This window comes from Plodia interpunctella, chromosome 12 (genome assembly GCF_027563975.2).
Source record: "Plodia interpunctella isolate USDA-ARS_2022_Savannah chromosome 12, ilPloInte3.2, whole genome shotgun sequence".
Taxonomy (NCBI): domain Eukaryota; kingdom Metazoa; phylum Arthropoda; class Insecta; order Lepidoptera; family Pyralidae; genus Plodia; species Plodia interpunctella.
The window spans coordinates 751,381-768,586 of record NC_071305.1 but is presented as its reverse complement, the minus strand read 5'-3'; the positions used below and the strand labels follow the sequence as shown (position 1 = coordinate 768,586).

The 17,206-nt window shown below is 32.9% G+C and overlaps 1 protein-coding gene across 1 annotated transcript in view; it reads left to right on the top strand.

The window, feature by feature from the left end:
- Positions 1 to 17,206, top strand: part of LOC128674210 (echinoderm microtubule-associated protein-like 2) — a 67,074-nt gene that overhangs the window by 4,523 nt on the left and 45,345 nt on the right. Inside the window, exon 2 of the mRNA XM_053752637.2 lies at positions 14,126 to 14,223. Coding sequence (XP_053608612.1) covers positions 14,157 to 14,223 — 67 coding nt within the window. The 5' untranslated portion in view covers positions 14,126 to 14,156. The remainder of the gene's footprint in view (positions 1 to 14,125; positions 14,224 to 17,206) is intronic.

The following is a 17,206-nucleotide window of genomic DNA, read 5'->3' as shown; positions in this document are numbered from 1 at the left end:
TCATTTGTTCACTTTTCATCAGATATGCAGAATTCTCCTTTCACGATCCTTTAGGCGTGTTCATTAAAGTCCCAAGTGTATTTTCATAGAATTTCAAGAATGACGCACATTCATTTATTTATTAAACACTTTTCATCAACTAATTTATTTATTATAAACACTTTTCATTCTTATCATAATCTTCTAACTACGTTATATTGTGATTTAAAATAAATAAATAAAAAATATTTGTATTTATGGTTTTAGGTACTTATTTTAAAATAAGTGTACTATTAATTTTATGATTTCTTCTGAAAGTAAATGCATAAAAGTTTTATATGGACACATAAATACGTAGAGAAATTTATATTTACTTCGATTATGAAGATATTTGACATTCCGATGGAGAAACTCAAACAGTTTTTAGTAAAACTTGTTAATAAAATAAAATTGCTATGGAACCTTCTTGTAGATATTAACTACCTTGAGCAATTCCAAGATTCCAATTATTTTATAGATATTAAATAATAATTGTAAATTGCTAACTTGTCTTTAAGTTTTCTTAACAAAAATGCGAAATAAACTTCCTTGTGTAAAACCATTACTTTAATAACTTAGTAGGTACTTAGGTAGGTAAATCGTAATTGTTATTTCCTACGAAAGTTGATATTTTCTATAAATAACAGCACAGCAAATGTGAGTCACTTTCTAATATAATTTAATTTATTATATACTATTTATTACTCATACTTTTCGTCAATTCGAAACAACTAAAGCATTTTTGACAATTATAACTAAAGATTTTTAGTGCCCAATGTGTAATTCTAGAGTTTGGTTAGTGTACCAAATTTCGTAAAAAAAATCCATCTAGTTGATTTTGCGTGAAGAGTAACAAACATACTTACACATATATACATATTATTATAGATAATCATCATGTATTATTATAGATAATCATCATGAACCTTTGTCAACATCGCAAAATATGCCAAAATATACCAAAATACTTCCTAAATATTTGCTAAAGAGGCCTAAAAAGATAATTTTAAAGATATCTACTGATAACATTAACGCAGGTTTGTCGATTTGTTTATCACACGTGTGTACGTGTTAATCACTAAAGAATTCAATAATTATAATCGCTATATCACTGGACACATAATAGTTTCTTGTCCACAATAATAATTTAAATCATCATAAGCATGGGGTGCCATCTTCGAATGGAAGTTTGGAGGTCAGCATACGGAAACCCTCGCGGCTTTGGGCCGCTATTTTCAGTATCTAAGTCCGGTCAAAACCTTTATGTCATCAAACCACTTTCGTCGAGGGCGGCCAGGAGGTCTTTTGCCAGGGATTTTGCCTTCAAGAATCAGTTTTAAAAATTCAAACTGGGTTCCCCTTTGTATGTGGCCAAAGAAATAGTTTAAATGATAAAGTATTATTATGAAATGACGCAAAAGAATCTTTATCAGTCTTTATCTTATCACGTGATATGGGTTCGCAATGGAGGTACCAAGAGGAGTTGCAAACTTTTCGAATACAACGTTCAATAGAAATTGAAGCGTGTGGTCCCCCGCCCCGAAATAGGACCACTGCATTTTCTCCCGTGGAAGTTATATGAGGCGATAAAGGGACTTATAGACTGGGCAGCTATGTGCTACGTTACCATTAACAATGATTTACAGGATATACAATACATAGTTATACACGATATAATATGTTGAACATAGGCTGATGAGAAACGTCATACGAGCTGTCAGCATCCGTGCTTTCGAGCTGGGATGTTTTCTAAATCTCCATATTCTGCTCGCATCGACCCACTGGAAGCTAGATAGATATAAAAATATATTATCTCTCTCTCATCTGAGCATCCAAGGAGCATTTTCTTTCTTTTTCTTTTCTACTTTGCACGGTCTTCGTCGTCCTTAGTAGTCAGACCGCTGGCAAGCATATCTTCCTTGACAACGTCAAACCTGTTCTCAGGAATCAAAAATAAAGTATATTGCTAAATATAATCCAACTTCCTACTAATATTATAAATGCGAAAGTTTGTGAGGACGTGTATATGTATGTTAACTCTTTCACGCAAAATCTACTGGATTGATTATTATAAAATTTGGTACACGGGTACAATATAACCTAGGATAACACATAGGGTACTTTTATCTCGAAATTCCCACGGGAGCGAAGCCCCGGCGCGCAACTAGAGCTATTGAATATATTTTAAACGGTATTTTTATGAAATAGAACAACAATGAATAACAACAATTAACTGGGATACCTTACTGGTATATCATGAACGGTTGGAGCGTAGGCTGGCCATATCGGCTCCATACATGGTCCGCAGTCCACACCCAACTGCACGGATATATGGTCTGAAGCAGGTTTCCAGTCTATTATTAAGTAGGTACAGATAACGCAGAAATAGGCCTGTAATCATAAGAGTATTGGACACAAGCTGATTTTTTATTCGATTGTAAACCCAAAATTATAATTTTCTCTAGGTGTTGCAGGCACCCACTTTATTGTTCATTTTATCAAAAGATAAATTCGTTGCACTTTTTATGATTTATTAATTTTACTTACATTTTACTTTTATTTTTTGTCTCTTTTTATGGTTGCGAAAGATCAGCCATTAAGCGAAGCGAAGACCGTTTTGTTACAATATTACATTATTTTATGTCAAATGTAAAATCGTTTGTACTAAAGCGTTTTTCTAAACTAATTTTGATTGTACTACGGCTCAAACCATATATATTTTTTTTGTTGATACGGTTCGAAAAGATATATCAAAATATATCAGAATAAAAATAAAACTATACGAAACGTTATCGACAAATCATTTATTCAGAAATTAGGCCTTCACAGGCACTTTTTCACGTCATATTCTAAATGAAATGAAGCTACAAACTACTAGCATTTCGGAACGACCACTGCTGAGAAGAAATGCCGAAAGAAACTCATTCAAAGTGTTGGTCCCTATTATGCCAGAAGGGCTTACCATTTGTATATAGGAGCTCGATGGCACAGTTGTTAGTACGCTCGACCTGCGATGGTAGCGGATGGTAACCATATTTTTTTTTGTTGATACGGTTCGAAAAGATATATCAAAATATATCAGAATAAAAATAAAACTATACTAAACGTTATCGACAACGTTGAAATTACATAATGACCAATTATTTTGTTTACTAGGTATCCATCGATAGTCGAAATATGATTAACATACAGTTAAATCAATCTGTAATCAAAACAAATCGGGCGGTACGGTACGGAGTACAAAGCGATACTCAACTGATATATTGAACATACATGACTTAATTATATGAACATTAAATACATAAGCGGTAGAGTCCACCAAGTTTTGCGTTTCAAAACGGTATGTTGGTGTCATTTATTAAATTATGTAAAATTATTGATCGATTCAATCATGTCATAATAATGACTGTGTCACGAAGCAGGGCGCAATGGAGCGGTTGATCTACAACGATACGAATGAAAAGAAAGTTGTTCCGATCATTGCAATTATTATTTATCCTGTGATTACGATTATGCATTACGAGTGACTGATGAAAAGTTATAATTTAGGTGAAAAGAGTTTATGTATTATACAATGGTATTATAATAATAATTTAGGTGAAAAGATCGTTGATCTCTAGAATTTACCAGTCGGATTGAGTTAATGGTCCAATTTTGTCCTCGCACTTGGTTCAAAATTCAAAATTGGAGGTTCAATATAAGGTGCCTTGTATTAACAAGGCAACTAATAATATATGGTGCAATTCGTTCATCAGTCGTTCATCAATTGTTCATCAATCGTTCATCAATCGTTCATCAATCGCTCATCAATCGTTCATCAATCGTTCATCAATCGTTCATCAATCGTTCATCAATCGTTCATCAATCGTTCATCAATCGTTGATCAATCGTTCATCAATCGTTCATCAATCGTTCATCCATCGTTCATCAATCGTTCATCAATCGCTCATCAATCGTTCATCAATCGTACAATTGTGACTTAGATTGATTATATCCAAACAAGGAAACGTTATGATAGTACATACTTTCTCTTCTGTTTACACGATCTACAGGAAGATAATCAACGAAAAGACGAACAAATCTGGTAAAAGACTTGTTATATAACACAAAGAACCGCACCGCAAATATTTTAGCTCCAGCAACTCTTCTCATTTAATTTCAACGCGTTAATAAGAAATGCTAATATGCTGTGTTATCTGCTAATTAATTCTCATTGGATCTCCCAATTAGAGAGCAGTGCGCGAAAGGCTTGCCGGTCCGACTCCCGCGACGGCACTTTCGCCATCCATAGCATCTGCATACAATGAAGTTCTCATTTGGGGCCATGAGATATGTGAGCTAATCATAAATCGTTAATAAGAAATAGGTTTCATACATTCAAATATTCAAAAAGTTATTATTAAATGAAACGGTACCAGAATGATTGATTGAAGTAAATAATTATATACGTGCCAATGGTCTGATAACTTCTTAGTAAGTACTAATTTTTTCTACTTTTTTCCTACACATTCTTCCTTCTTTTCTTCAAAAAAAGCAGGAAAACGTATCATAGTCTTCGATGCTCTATGGCATTGGTTCTTGACACATTAAACAATGATCTTTTTTCAATCTCTTTTCTACAATCTCAAGAAAACTTGTAAAATATAAAACCTAAACTCTTACTTCGTAGCCCACGATTTCACATAGTAGAATAGAAACTATGTCATAGCACAATCATCAGTCAAAACATCAAGATAACATCGGGTTGAATGGGTCGGTTGACTGGTGATCTTTACGATATGTTACGGAGAAATTATGTCACATACTGACATTCCTTTCAATGAAGTCTTTATTGCTGTTTTCTTGCGAGATTTGCGAAATTCCATTATGAATAACTGATTATTTATCAAGATTGTGCAATATCTTATTCAAAATCGTACACGAAGTAAGATTTCTTGTAATTTGCATGCCGAAATATGGTTATAGTATTTTTGCATAATAAATTCTAACATATTTTCCACCCACATACCGCACCTTTAATAAAAAAAAGAAATAACTGAAAATTTCACTTTTGTGGGAAAATACGTTCAAAGTTGAACACATTTGACGAACTGACTTCAAAATTCAATTTAAAAAAAACTAAATGAGATAATTTGATTTCAAAAATAGGAATGGATACTACCACTATAAACTTAATAAATTATTGTGTAAATAATCATTAGTTACAAAAGGAAAATATTGTTTTATATTATTTTGTAAATAGTTCGAACTTATTTCGCTTTATGATAAATTATGTATTCGGATGAAGTGGTGTAACTCAACATGATACGGTTTTATTTTCAAATAATTGATATATATTGATAACCTTTCATTTTTAGACTGTTTTATTATTACAGTTAAATATATGCAACCAAACTATTTTAAAATATTTCAATTTAGTAGTAAAATTCTAAAGAAATTACTTAAATGTTGGAAATAATAATTAATACAATTTTAATATTTATCTTTATTATCAGTCTCAAAAGTAATGGCGAGATCAGCATACGACTTCTTAATTAACAAAGTAGGTAGGTTAGGTACATAATATTTAAAAAAGAAATCAACAAAACGATAAACTTAAAGTTTACATACTCTTTACAAAAAGTATTTAAAGTATTGTAAATACCAATAAAATCAACTTCAATAACATCAACATTCTGTTTTATAATCCACTGTCTTGCTCATATTCGGCATAACCCTCTTAAAAAACTAGAAAAAGGTACAATTCGAATTATAGAATTAGGTATAAAATATAAAAAAATAAAATCAACATAACTGTATACTCATAACAAAAAGTATTGGCTTCTTAAAGTAGTGTATAAAAATAAAAAAAAACAACCTATAACATCACAATTCGTTACATAAAGTTACATAATTCACAATTTGGCTCATATTCGGCACAACACCTAAAAATTTAATAAAAGGACTAAAAATGCACAATTTAAATTATAGAGTTATAAAAATCAGCATAATACGAGGGAATCAAGGTTTTCGAAACAAGCTCTTTCAAATCTTTCTTCTTGTTTACACTCAATTCTTGTTTAGCTGTATAGGCTGACTTAAGTGTCACTTCTGTTGTAGGTATCATTTTCTTTCTTTTATTTCTTACATCTACTTCTTTGTATGATGTTTTATAAAAAATAATAGTAGGGTTCTCTTTCGTCATACTTAAAACTTTTATCTCATTCCAATTAACTGTTTGCCCATCCGTATTTGTAGTAAAATTATAACCCCAATCTTCTTGTAACGCTTATACATCATAAAATTGTTTAAAATTTAATTCGTGTACATTTAAAGTAGGTTTACTCTTTTTGGCATTCTTTATTAAAGCTATATATTGATCGGGCGTGTATATTGGGCCCGACTTTAAGTTTCTTTTTACTTCCTTTTCAATCAGACTGTGTACACTATCGGCTTCATTTTGCGTGTGTCTTAACCTAAAAACTTATGTGTAATACTTTTAATCTTCAATGTGTGAACAGCAAATAGATACAGGGAAGTTATGTATTTATTCTTATTTTGGCTAAACGTGTTGTCGGAGTAGAATACAATTTCCTTTTCGTTCTCATCTTGGTCACTTATAGCTTTTAAGTAATTCCAAATACATGTGCCAATTTCTACAGCGCCACGTTTTGCATCACACTCTGTCCAAAAATAACAATGTACATTTTCATAAGCTACTTTAGAATCCTTATTTGTCAATTCTGTTACAGTAAGATTATAGCAATTTAACTTTGTCTTATAATAGAATGCTGAACTATCACCCCCCGGACACTGCAGAACAGCTTCTAAATCATAGACAACTACTTTAAAATTATCATTTACTTTTTGTCGATCGTTAAGCTTTTCAATCCTACTAATATTCTTTTCTTATAAATGTGTCATATAGTCTTTTTCTAGGGGGATTTTCTGATCAGCATTTGAATTGTGGTAAGAGGTGCATAGAAGGTACAAGGTTCTTTGAGACTTCGGGCTGGAATCTGTTTCTTCGACTTTGATGAGGAAACATAAGATTTTCCCATATTGCGCATGCATTTAATTTGGTTCTGCTTCCATTTCGAGGGATTTTTTGTACGTTTGCGCCCCCTTTTTTGAGGAGAAGTTACAGCCATTTCGGACATTGATGAACTGGAAGAGCTTGATCCAATAAATAAGTAGTTTCTTCTTCATTCGGGCCCAGTGTTTATGAAAGTTGGATCTGTATCACTCAGATCAACGTCACTTTCATCGGCATGCAAAGGAGATATCTGATAATTTCGTGTCTCTTGTCTTCTTAGATTGCTTTTCTTCTGTAATATGAAATAAAAAATTAATGAAAAATTCATGAAATTAAATAATAATCTATACATAATTTAGATACACATTGGAGATAATAGATTATTTTTGTCTGTGCGACAAGCTCAAAAACTGCTGAGCGGATTTTCATGCGGGCAAAGCCATTTGCAATAGCTAGTAAATAATAAAATCCTTATTAATATTATAAATGCGAAGGTAAGTTTGTTTATTTATTTCTTTGTTACCTCTTCACGCTCAAATCGCTGAAATTAAATGTATGACTTGCCTGCCTATTCTTGTTCAGTTGCTCTGGGGGAGTATTTTCGATAACGTCATTTTCTTCATCTGTACATGAAACATGAGGCAAGGGGTTTGTTTCATGCAAGCTTTTGGTCTCTGAATTCGAACCAGAACTGGACGAGGACGAGTCAGATGATGAGCTGCTGGAGCTGGATGAAGATGAAGGCAAAGTAACTGCCAGAATGTTTGTGGCCACTATTTTACTAGGAGAGTTACACATGTCGTATTTTCGTTGTCGCTCATAGTCATATCACTATCATAACAGGGCACCAGACTATTAAAATTTTGGTTATTGATGTATTGGGGTTTCTAAAAAATAATTTAAACCATTAATTGAATCAAAGTACTAACATTAAAAAGAAGTTCATGTTTACCAGGATTAATTAACTATAGTTATGAATTTGATAATAAATAAATATTTAAAAAGCGGGGTTAATATTAAATATATTGCTGAAATGATAATGGCTAACTCTAATAGCTGTAGAAAACTTACTTCGTTGACAGCTACTTTATTGTTGTCATCGGATGATAAATTATTTTCGACTAAGCCTAATATTTTACGTGCCCTAGAAGAAGACGCCATGCTAAATAGATAAAAAAAAAACAATCAGTACAATAAATTTGTCCAAGTACAATACAGTACTTAGAGTGCATACGATTTAGGTTAGGTACCTAATCGTATGCACTGTAACCTACTATAATATTTCATCATTGTAGTATAATATTTCATGGAATAGTGATTTAACTCAAATAAATACAAATCATACGCAATTCATTTTGTATTAAAAAGTATTAAACTTAAATGCTATATTTTTTAAGTTGAAATGTAGTACAATACCGATACAATACTTATTTCAGCTCTGTACCTCGAAGTAAATTTAAAAACAAAACAGCATTATCTCGGAATGATGTTCAATAAAACATTAATAATTTCCATAAAACTGAATCAAGTCTCAAATATTACAAAACAAATCACCAGAAATTTGCTAATATAGTGGAATAACTCTGAGAAGAAGCATTTTTAAAATATTTATAAGTTAAAAGATTACTAACCTGTATGTAATACACCGGCTTATTTAGCTTTGTGTCACTTTAAAAAAAAATAAAAACAGTCCAGCCTTCGACAAAGCCAGCGCATGACTGATTCTATCGCTTTACCGGAATCAACATGATCGCGCGGTTTTGTAAGAAAGAGACGACAGTTCATCTATTTCGTTCAATTTTGGAATATTACAACGGCTGTTGGGGTGAACGTATTGTCCTCGCCAAGTTATTCCGTTTTTTGATAAAAAGTCAAAATTTGTGAATTTTGAGTTATTTCTTTTTTTTATTAAAGGTGCGATACGTAAATTAGGAGTTTGATTGATTGACTATATGTGTATAAGTCAATTTGAGCATTACAATAGAACTGGAGTAACAATGTCATCGACATCAGCCGTATTTTAATGTCTCCACTACTAGTTTATTGTCCTATCTTATAGATGGGTAAGGTCAAACTTCCACCACGCACCAACAGAATTTTATACGAATAGACTACCCATTTTGTGGTTTTGTGATGACTTCAAATACAGCAGAAGCTAAACGTACGTCGTAACTTCACAAGAAGCACTGAGGAGCTCGAAATGGTACTTTTTGGTCACCCATTCCGTGACTACTATATTGATTGAAAGCTGGCTTTATCGCCAATATCATAGCAGGCTCATTAGTTTAATTAAATTGAAATGAAAATTATAAATTATACTGATCGAATGCCACCTACGGGGGCAAATATTGTATATTTACTGTTAAATGAGATAACGCAAAGCATGAGAGATTTGAAGTGTTTAGATGTGGACAACTTATTCGTGTTCAAGGCTTCTGATAAAATATCGGCCCTGAGTATTACGACAAGTCCTTCGTCTAGAGTCAACTAATCCCACTATTTAACGAATAGTTAACAAACAATCCATTTGTAATAACATACTGATTATCTAACCTGAGCTATAAATAAATGAAACACGACACAACAATACAAAAGATGATGCAGGTAGCAACGTCTTTTGTGATGTTTGGCAAAAACTTGGCGCCATTATGCCTTATTTTAATTCCTGATTTCGCCCACGCACTGCCTACATTAGAGCATATTCCGCTTACATTCTTAGGAATCAAATATTGCATATGAACTGGCCAGTACTAACGTTTTTGCAGGTAGCCTATCAGCAGTGCTTGCATTGTTGTGTTCCGGTTTGAAGTGTGAGAGAGGCAGTGTTATTACAGGGCACTGTGGCAAAAGATCCTAAATCAGTATCCGTTTATTTTGTGTACACAGGTAAACAGGATGTTTGTGAAAGTGTATAGTGTAGTGTACTCGCATTTACAATGTAGGCAACGCGAGTGTGACATCTCTGGTGTTACAGGCGTTGATGGCTGTGTTGACCACTAACCATCTGGTAAGCCGCATGCTGGTTTGCCTCCTTAGTAGTATAAAACTTGATATTACGATCCAGAGGACAAATTCAAAGAATTATTTGATCATCAGCTGTTATGAAACTGTGCATTTTGCATTTAGCTGTGAACAATTTGGCGTCTCTCCTCATTAAAATTCGAAAATTATTCCTTAAATTTAGCCCGGATCCATATGAGTCTACCTATCAACGGTTGATATTGTAGTGCTATTAACTTGATGACATTCTGCAATCAATTTGCATTCCCTGAATAGGCTACTGCAAGCCCACGTGTGCAATTATCACTAGACTACATTGCATTGTGTTGTCACTCTGCCTCTTGATTTGTGCCCCTCGGAGCGTGTCACAGCCTACATAATGCTGTTCTACATAAGCTTTATTCAGTTTCACCTGTCCCTGTGTCTATCTGAAAGTTAAATGTAATATATTTAAATTTGCATTCGATACCTCCATTCCATCCATAATAATCCCTACATATTATAAAAAAGTCCTCTGTTGTGTCTTAATGAATGCTACAAAATCAAAAACTATCAGATGAACTTTTGTATGGTTTTCACCAATAGATAGTTACAACAAAAACATTCCTCAGGGATATCCTGCCTATACTAATAGGCAGGATATTCCTGGATGTGATTAAGTATTTGGTGTTGAGATATTTGGAAACTGACATAGTCTGCTTTTGAAGCTGCAAACGAAGCCGCGGCTAACAGCAGCTTGTCATAATGAATGAACTGAAATGAATGAAAAATACATGTGAATGAGACCTGTTCAGAAGTAGAGCGGAATCGATTATTCAAGAACGTTTTGTCTTAAATGGACCTTTTAGTAAATTTATTCATGAAATAAACATAAGTACTCCATTCTGGTTGATCCTGTGGCGACATCTACCACGCCACATGCACAACGGCGCAGATGTAAAAAGCCGACCAAACGCAACTAATAACAAGCCACACAAGTGATCCAGGACACTACGGACAGATGGCACAACGGTCGACTCACTATGGACAGCTAACAAGCCTAGACCGCGCAGACAGTGCGTTTTCGATTGGAAGCATAAATACAACCTCCGACATGACACCGTCGGAGCTGTGCGGTTCCCCAGGCGCAACACCTAGCCTGGCGGGAAGATCTTCCCTTTGTGGCGGTCGAGCATAATCACCTAGCTCCCGCTACAATCCTAATCAGATTCTGCTGTCTGCTTTACTTCAGAAAATTCTGAAAAACTTAATTTATTATTATCTAAGTGGACATTACAAGCAGGAAGTGTAAAAATAGTCACAATATCAGCGCCGATACCGACAAGGACGGTCCGATAACGAATTGCCAATCATTGGTTATCGAACTGCGCGAGCAAAGTTTTTGAGTTGAACGAAAATAGCAACATTACATTATATGTCCTTCTCCAGGATTTTTATGTGAATTACTTTAGGTAATGTTTTCATAATTAGTAAATACGTCAATACTGATTGCTGGTTCTGAGCATCAAAAATTCTATTTGAATGACGAGGAAATTTTAGAACTGAATGCGCCAACTCTCTCTCTCTCCCATCTGAGCGTTTTACTGGTAACTTCCTCAGCTGTTGAACGTCTGAGCCAAGGATCCGCTTTCCTACTTTTTTGTCTCCACTTCTTTTATATTAACGTCCTTCTCTAAACGAAATTTGAAATGGACGCCTGCTTTACACATACGTACACGTACACGATTTGGAGCTATTCGAATTGGCGCTCTGAGAAGAAAACCTCCATAAAATATATAAGACTGGCGTCGCTTTTACAATAAAAAAAAAACAACAAAACTCAATTTCATTGAGCAATTCTTTGAGATACAATTTCATATCTTTTCCCATAGGCCATTGTGTTGGAAACAAATAAAAATAAAACTGAATTAAAACCGTAAAATCGAATAATCCGTGAAGTGAAGTTGTAATTACAATTGTACGAAAACAAATCGACCATCGACCGCCAGACAGTCAATCGGTCCATTTTAAGTCATATTTAAAATCCTTTGGACATTTTGAAAGAGACCAATCACGACCAAGCATTTTCCCACTACTAAACTTGCAATCGTTCAATAGTGACATACTAATTTGATACTTTTTACAGTAATTTGATAAAAAGTATACTTTTGTGAAGAAAATATCGTGAGGAAACCCACAGCGTAGTGGATTTTGTCATTTCACTTTATTTCTACGTTAATAAAAAGAAATGTTTCATTTTTTTACAATGCTATAAAATGTATTCAAAAATGATCTCAATCTTATAAAATACAATACAATGAACTCATAATTGTCCAAATAAATCATTCTAGAATATAAGAGCAATAAGCATAATGTATCACTTCACAATGCAGTCAAAGGATGATAAACAATAAAAATATTAACTCGTTCGATGTATTTAAGAAACAATTAGCAAAGCACGTCGTTGCTATTTACTGAACTTGTCTGTTTTTATTTGTTTATTAGTGTGACAACGAATATTATATGTATGTTTTGTATTATGTTCTCATGTAAGTGATGTAAAAATTTGTCTTAATGAGAATAAATGTCTTTAAACCTTAAACCTTAAACATCACTTATTGAGGTCAAAGAATTACTTAACACTAAGTCTACTGCCGACTTCCAAAGCACAGCAACAAACTTCACCGCAGCCTATTCACTAAAAACATCAATTAACAAATATAGATCTTATGTATAAGTAAGCAGTAAGAAATGAACATCAAACTAAATTTATCTGTTCAATAAATTAATCCAAGAATAAACAAATCAAAAGGCCATTTCGACATAATCAATTTTACAGCATAAGGCGGCAAAATTGAAGTCGTTGAATCAAATTGCCCAATCATTTTGATGCAAATAATGACTTGATGAGTGGGAAATGAATGACAATCAATAACGGATTAAATTTTGCAATCACATAATGAGGGTAAACATATATTTCTTTTATCTATGGTAAATACAATGGTCTTGGTAAATCCAGGATTGGCATTGGATTCTACTCTAGTTCTGGGCAGCTTCTGCCCAGAACTAGAGTAGAATTATTATAACGGGTGAATAATACTTTGAGAAAATTCATTACATTTTGTTTGTTTGTAAAATCTTTATCGCACGTAGCTAACACATGCAGATAAAGCAATAAAATCAAAAAGAGACGAATTTCAGTCTTTATTAAATTAAATCGCGTAATTAATTTTTACTTTTTAGAGTCGTTCTGGTATAATTTCTATTCTAGAAGATTTCCGAGTGTCTGTCTTTAGAAGTTTCAATGTACTAAGTAAAATTAAGTAGATTTTTATGCTTGAATAGCTCTTTTCATGTTTACATTTTTGGCAAGAATATTGATTTTAATGACAACAAAATTTCTATGACTATAAAAGCCTATGGTGAAAATCAATTGTTTGTGAAAAAACTTGTTAATAAAGCAGGAAAATAAAATATAACAGATGAAAATAATGGTGTAGGTAGTTGACACTTCTTGTATTGAAACTGTAACTATGTTTAACACAGCTCTAAAACCACATCGAAATGAAAAATGCCTTATTGTAAGTGACATTCTTGTACCAAATGATCCTCATCATGTGACCTTGTCATTAGCATATTATTGTCACGTTTGCGTTTCTGTGACTGTTTACGTGAGGCACATTATGTATATGGATAGATTATAATAAAATAACCATAGTTCAATGAGCAAAATGATATAATATCATGTTTTCTAATGATTAACTACATACTAGAACTAAACGAAACTATATCTAATTTCTAGAATAAAATCAATCTGAAAATTTTTGGGGCATTTTTATAATTTTATTCGGAACCAGTAGATAAATAAATTCATACATATTTAGTAGAGAAATGACATCTCTTTTTTCCCTATATTATGTATCTTTTATCTATATACCTGTTGTAATTTAAGTATATAATTACAAAAGTTATTGCTTTGTTCTTTTTTTTACACCAAGATTCTCTGTATAACCCAATGGTTGACTGTTCAAAGTGTTCAATGGTGCTTCATAACAAATTATATCTAATTTGTGTAATCAACTTTAAATTGACTTAAACTGTGTTTGTCTTCAGATAGTCGCGATGTCGTGGTGACTCCGGCGTCATGATGAGGCTCGACGCGTCCGAGAAGCAGCACCGCTACCACAACCTTTTGCAAGACGACCATGCCAGTGAGTTTCTTCATAATTGTTCTTATCTTCTAGTTCTTATTTGATTGCCACCGTCTTGTTCTGCACTGTATCTCCCTCTCATTTCCGCATTTTAACGGTTGCTTTCGTGGCTATGGTGCTATTATTTTTTCAATACCTTTAAAATGCTTCTTCATCTTTTTATTACTTTCGCTACTAATGTCATACAAGTTCTTGCGAATCATAATAATTGTATATGTACAAAATATAAATCTCCCATAACATGGTGCGGGAATATTTAATAAAAAAACTCACGCTAGTTGGCATTCACATGAATATAGTTCATATTACATTAATAGGAATATAACTCATGTCCAAGAAACAATCAGAGATGATCAACAATCAGTCACGGGTGCATTCGTTTGAGACAATAACGTAATTTATAATAATAACTTGTGTAAAGTACATGGTGGGACCGGTTGTAATGTACAGCATTTTATGAGTGAGGAAAATAGTCGAGATAGATAAATATAAATAGCTTATCTTGAGTCGACCGGTTTGAAACTAATTTACTTGCTCGATACGTTTTTGTTATCGTAATTATCTTACTAATGTCTTCAATCATTAATATATTAGCTAGTGTTTCTTCTTGTTATAATTATATTGGATCATTGAATTCTACTTATACCCTACTTACTTAATAGTGAAAATCTTGAGGTGCCATGTTGAAAGCACCTGCGATGTCCATGATATATATAGTAAGTTGTTTGTTTAACCCTTTATTTGCGCACCTAACCAGTTACAAGACGAGATTTATTCACTGTTTGTTAAAACTAGTTTTAAAGAGAAGTTTAATGTAATAATTTTCTTACATGAACTTTTATATGAATAATTTCGAATCCGAAATCTCAAATCTATAGGTAGATCTTTTAAGTATCTAAGATTTTTAAAAATCTTTAGTTGAAATATGCTTACACAATAATATATTAGGGTTAAAACTATAAATGAAATAGATTAAATACCTTATGATATAATCGGTAATCATATCGTATCTGAAAGATATTCAAATTGCTCTGTCCGTGCATTCATATCAACAAAAGATAATGAAGCATCATCAAGATCACCAACTCTCAGCTCGCTCAAAGTTCACGGATAATATCGTCTTCTTGCAATGAAACAGGTTTTAGTTCCTGGTAAAACTGATGTCGGTATCTCGTTTCCTTAATCTGTCACATTCTTTAGCATTACATGCAAGTATATTTGGATTCTAGAAAGAAAGAAAGACATACATTCTAGCTATATATGGGGCTAAAATGGAAATTTATTAGACAGCACTAATTGGTTCAACCATTTGTATTGATTGTTTACGAACAAGTCAGCTATTAAATCAATTATTTTAAATCACCCCGCAGTAAGGACATTGTTGAGAATTCACAAAGACAAAGTTATTTGTATTCTTCACAACACTGGAAACTTTGCGATTTAGATTCCAAATATCAGACCCCAGACGTTTCTTACATGATGCGATGCAACACATATTATGTTTCCTTCTGATTGTTTTAAAAGGATTAAGTCCATGAACTATAAGTTTGATAGCTTCCTTGTTATTGTCAAGTTGATATAATTCATCTAAATTAATTCTAGCATTTCCAAAAATGCTAAATCCCCCACCCACATGATTCTATTGTTCAATTTGCAAAAAAATGACTTGTAATTCTAATGCAATGTCGTAGGAGACCAAGATGACACAGCTATAGGAATACTAAAACTAAAGGAATTGAATACGAATTCAAGATTAATATAAAAATGTAATGATGTTTGCGTTTGTATTGTAAAAAAACATCGTGCTTGGTTTTTATGAAGAAAAGCTGATAGACCTACCTGGTTCACATATTGCTAGAAGTTATAGTTATCCCCCCTTATTAATAAAAACATTATTCTCTTATTAGCCTCGGAATAGTTACTCTTTGTATTGGTTTCGTTCTTTCAATGTCAAATACTGAAAAGAGAGAGAGGGACAAAACAAAAAAAAAAACTACTCCAATCCTAATCAGAGAATTAAATGTTTATTAATAAAGCGGATTATGTCTAACATTCTACTTGAGGCAAAAATATTTTTTTTGTATGTAATATTTTCTTTGTTTGTTTGTAACGCGATAACTTTCGAACCGTTGGTCCGATTTTGATGAAATTTGACAGGTATTTTTGTAAAAAAAATATTATGTTCACGAGGTCTAACTTCGCGGCAAACAACTAGTTCTATTTTACTATAGATTATTATAAAATTAAATCTCTGTATGTGCACCAAATCAAAATTTATTTGAAAGCTAAAGTTGTGATTAACGCAAAATAAAGTGATAAACTAGAAAACAAGATATTTCTCTTCAAAAACTAAGCGCTATGTCTGGCAAAACTAATAAAACTGATAGCGCGCATTAACTATTTAACTCAAACCGATTGAAGCCAGTTGCATTTGATCCGTGTAATACAAACACAACCCTACACTACACACTCGACTTCCTGCCTCACTTCCTGTGCATTGTGCGCGGGAGTCGAACCCAGGTCATGGTTCGCTGACCACAGCCGACCCTGCACATAAAGCTGTAACACGAATTATTCAAAGTAAATTCAATTGGATTAAACTTCACCAACAATTTTTCTTTCTTGATACTAAATGGGATATGTATCCTAATACCTGGAAAGTAACCTTAATACTATTTATTGATGATTCTTATGTACTTTTCAAAGTCATATCAAAACGAGACAATCATTTTTGTCGCAAACGTAAATTAACTTCTGCGCATATTTTGTTCCATATAACATCATCTTGAGCCGTAATCTAACTAAATTGCCACGGTCTCCGGTAATTTCGTCAAAATGTGATGAAGATTCATTGAGGAACTTCGACTGGTTCTTTTCCATGTCTATTCAAAAATGGGTTCATTTATTATTGACCTTCTTTCAAATTATAATTCCAACTTTATGATTCTGATTCAATTTGTAGTAAAGATATCGTGTAATATTA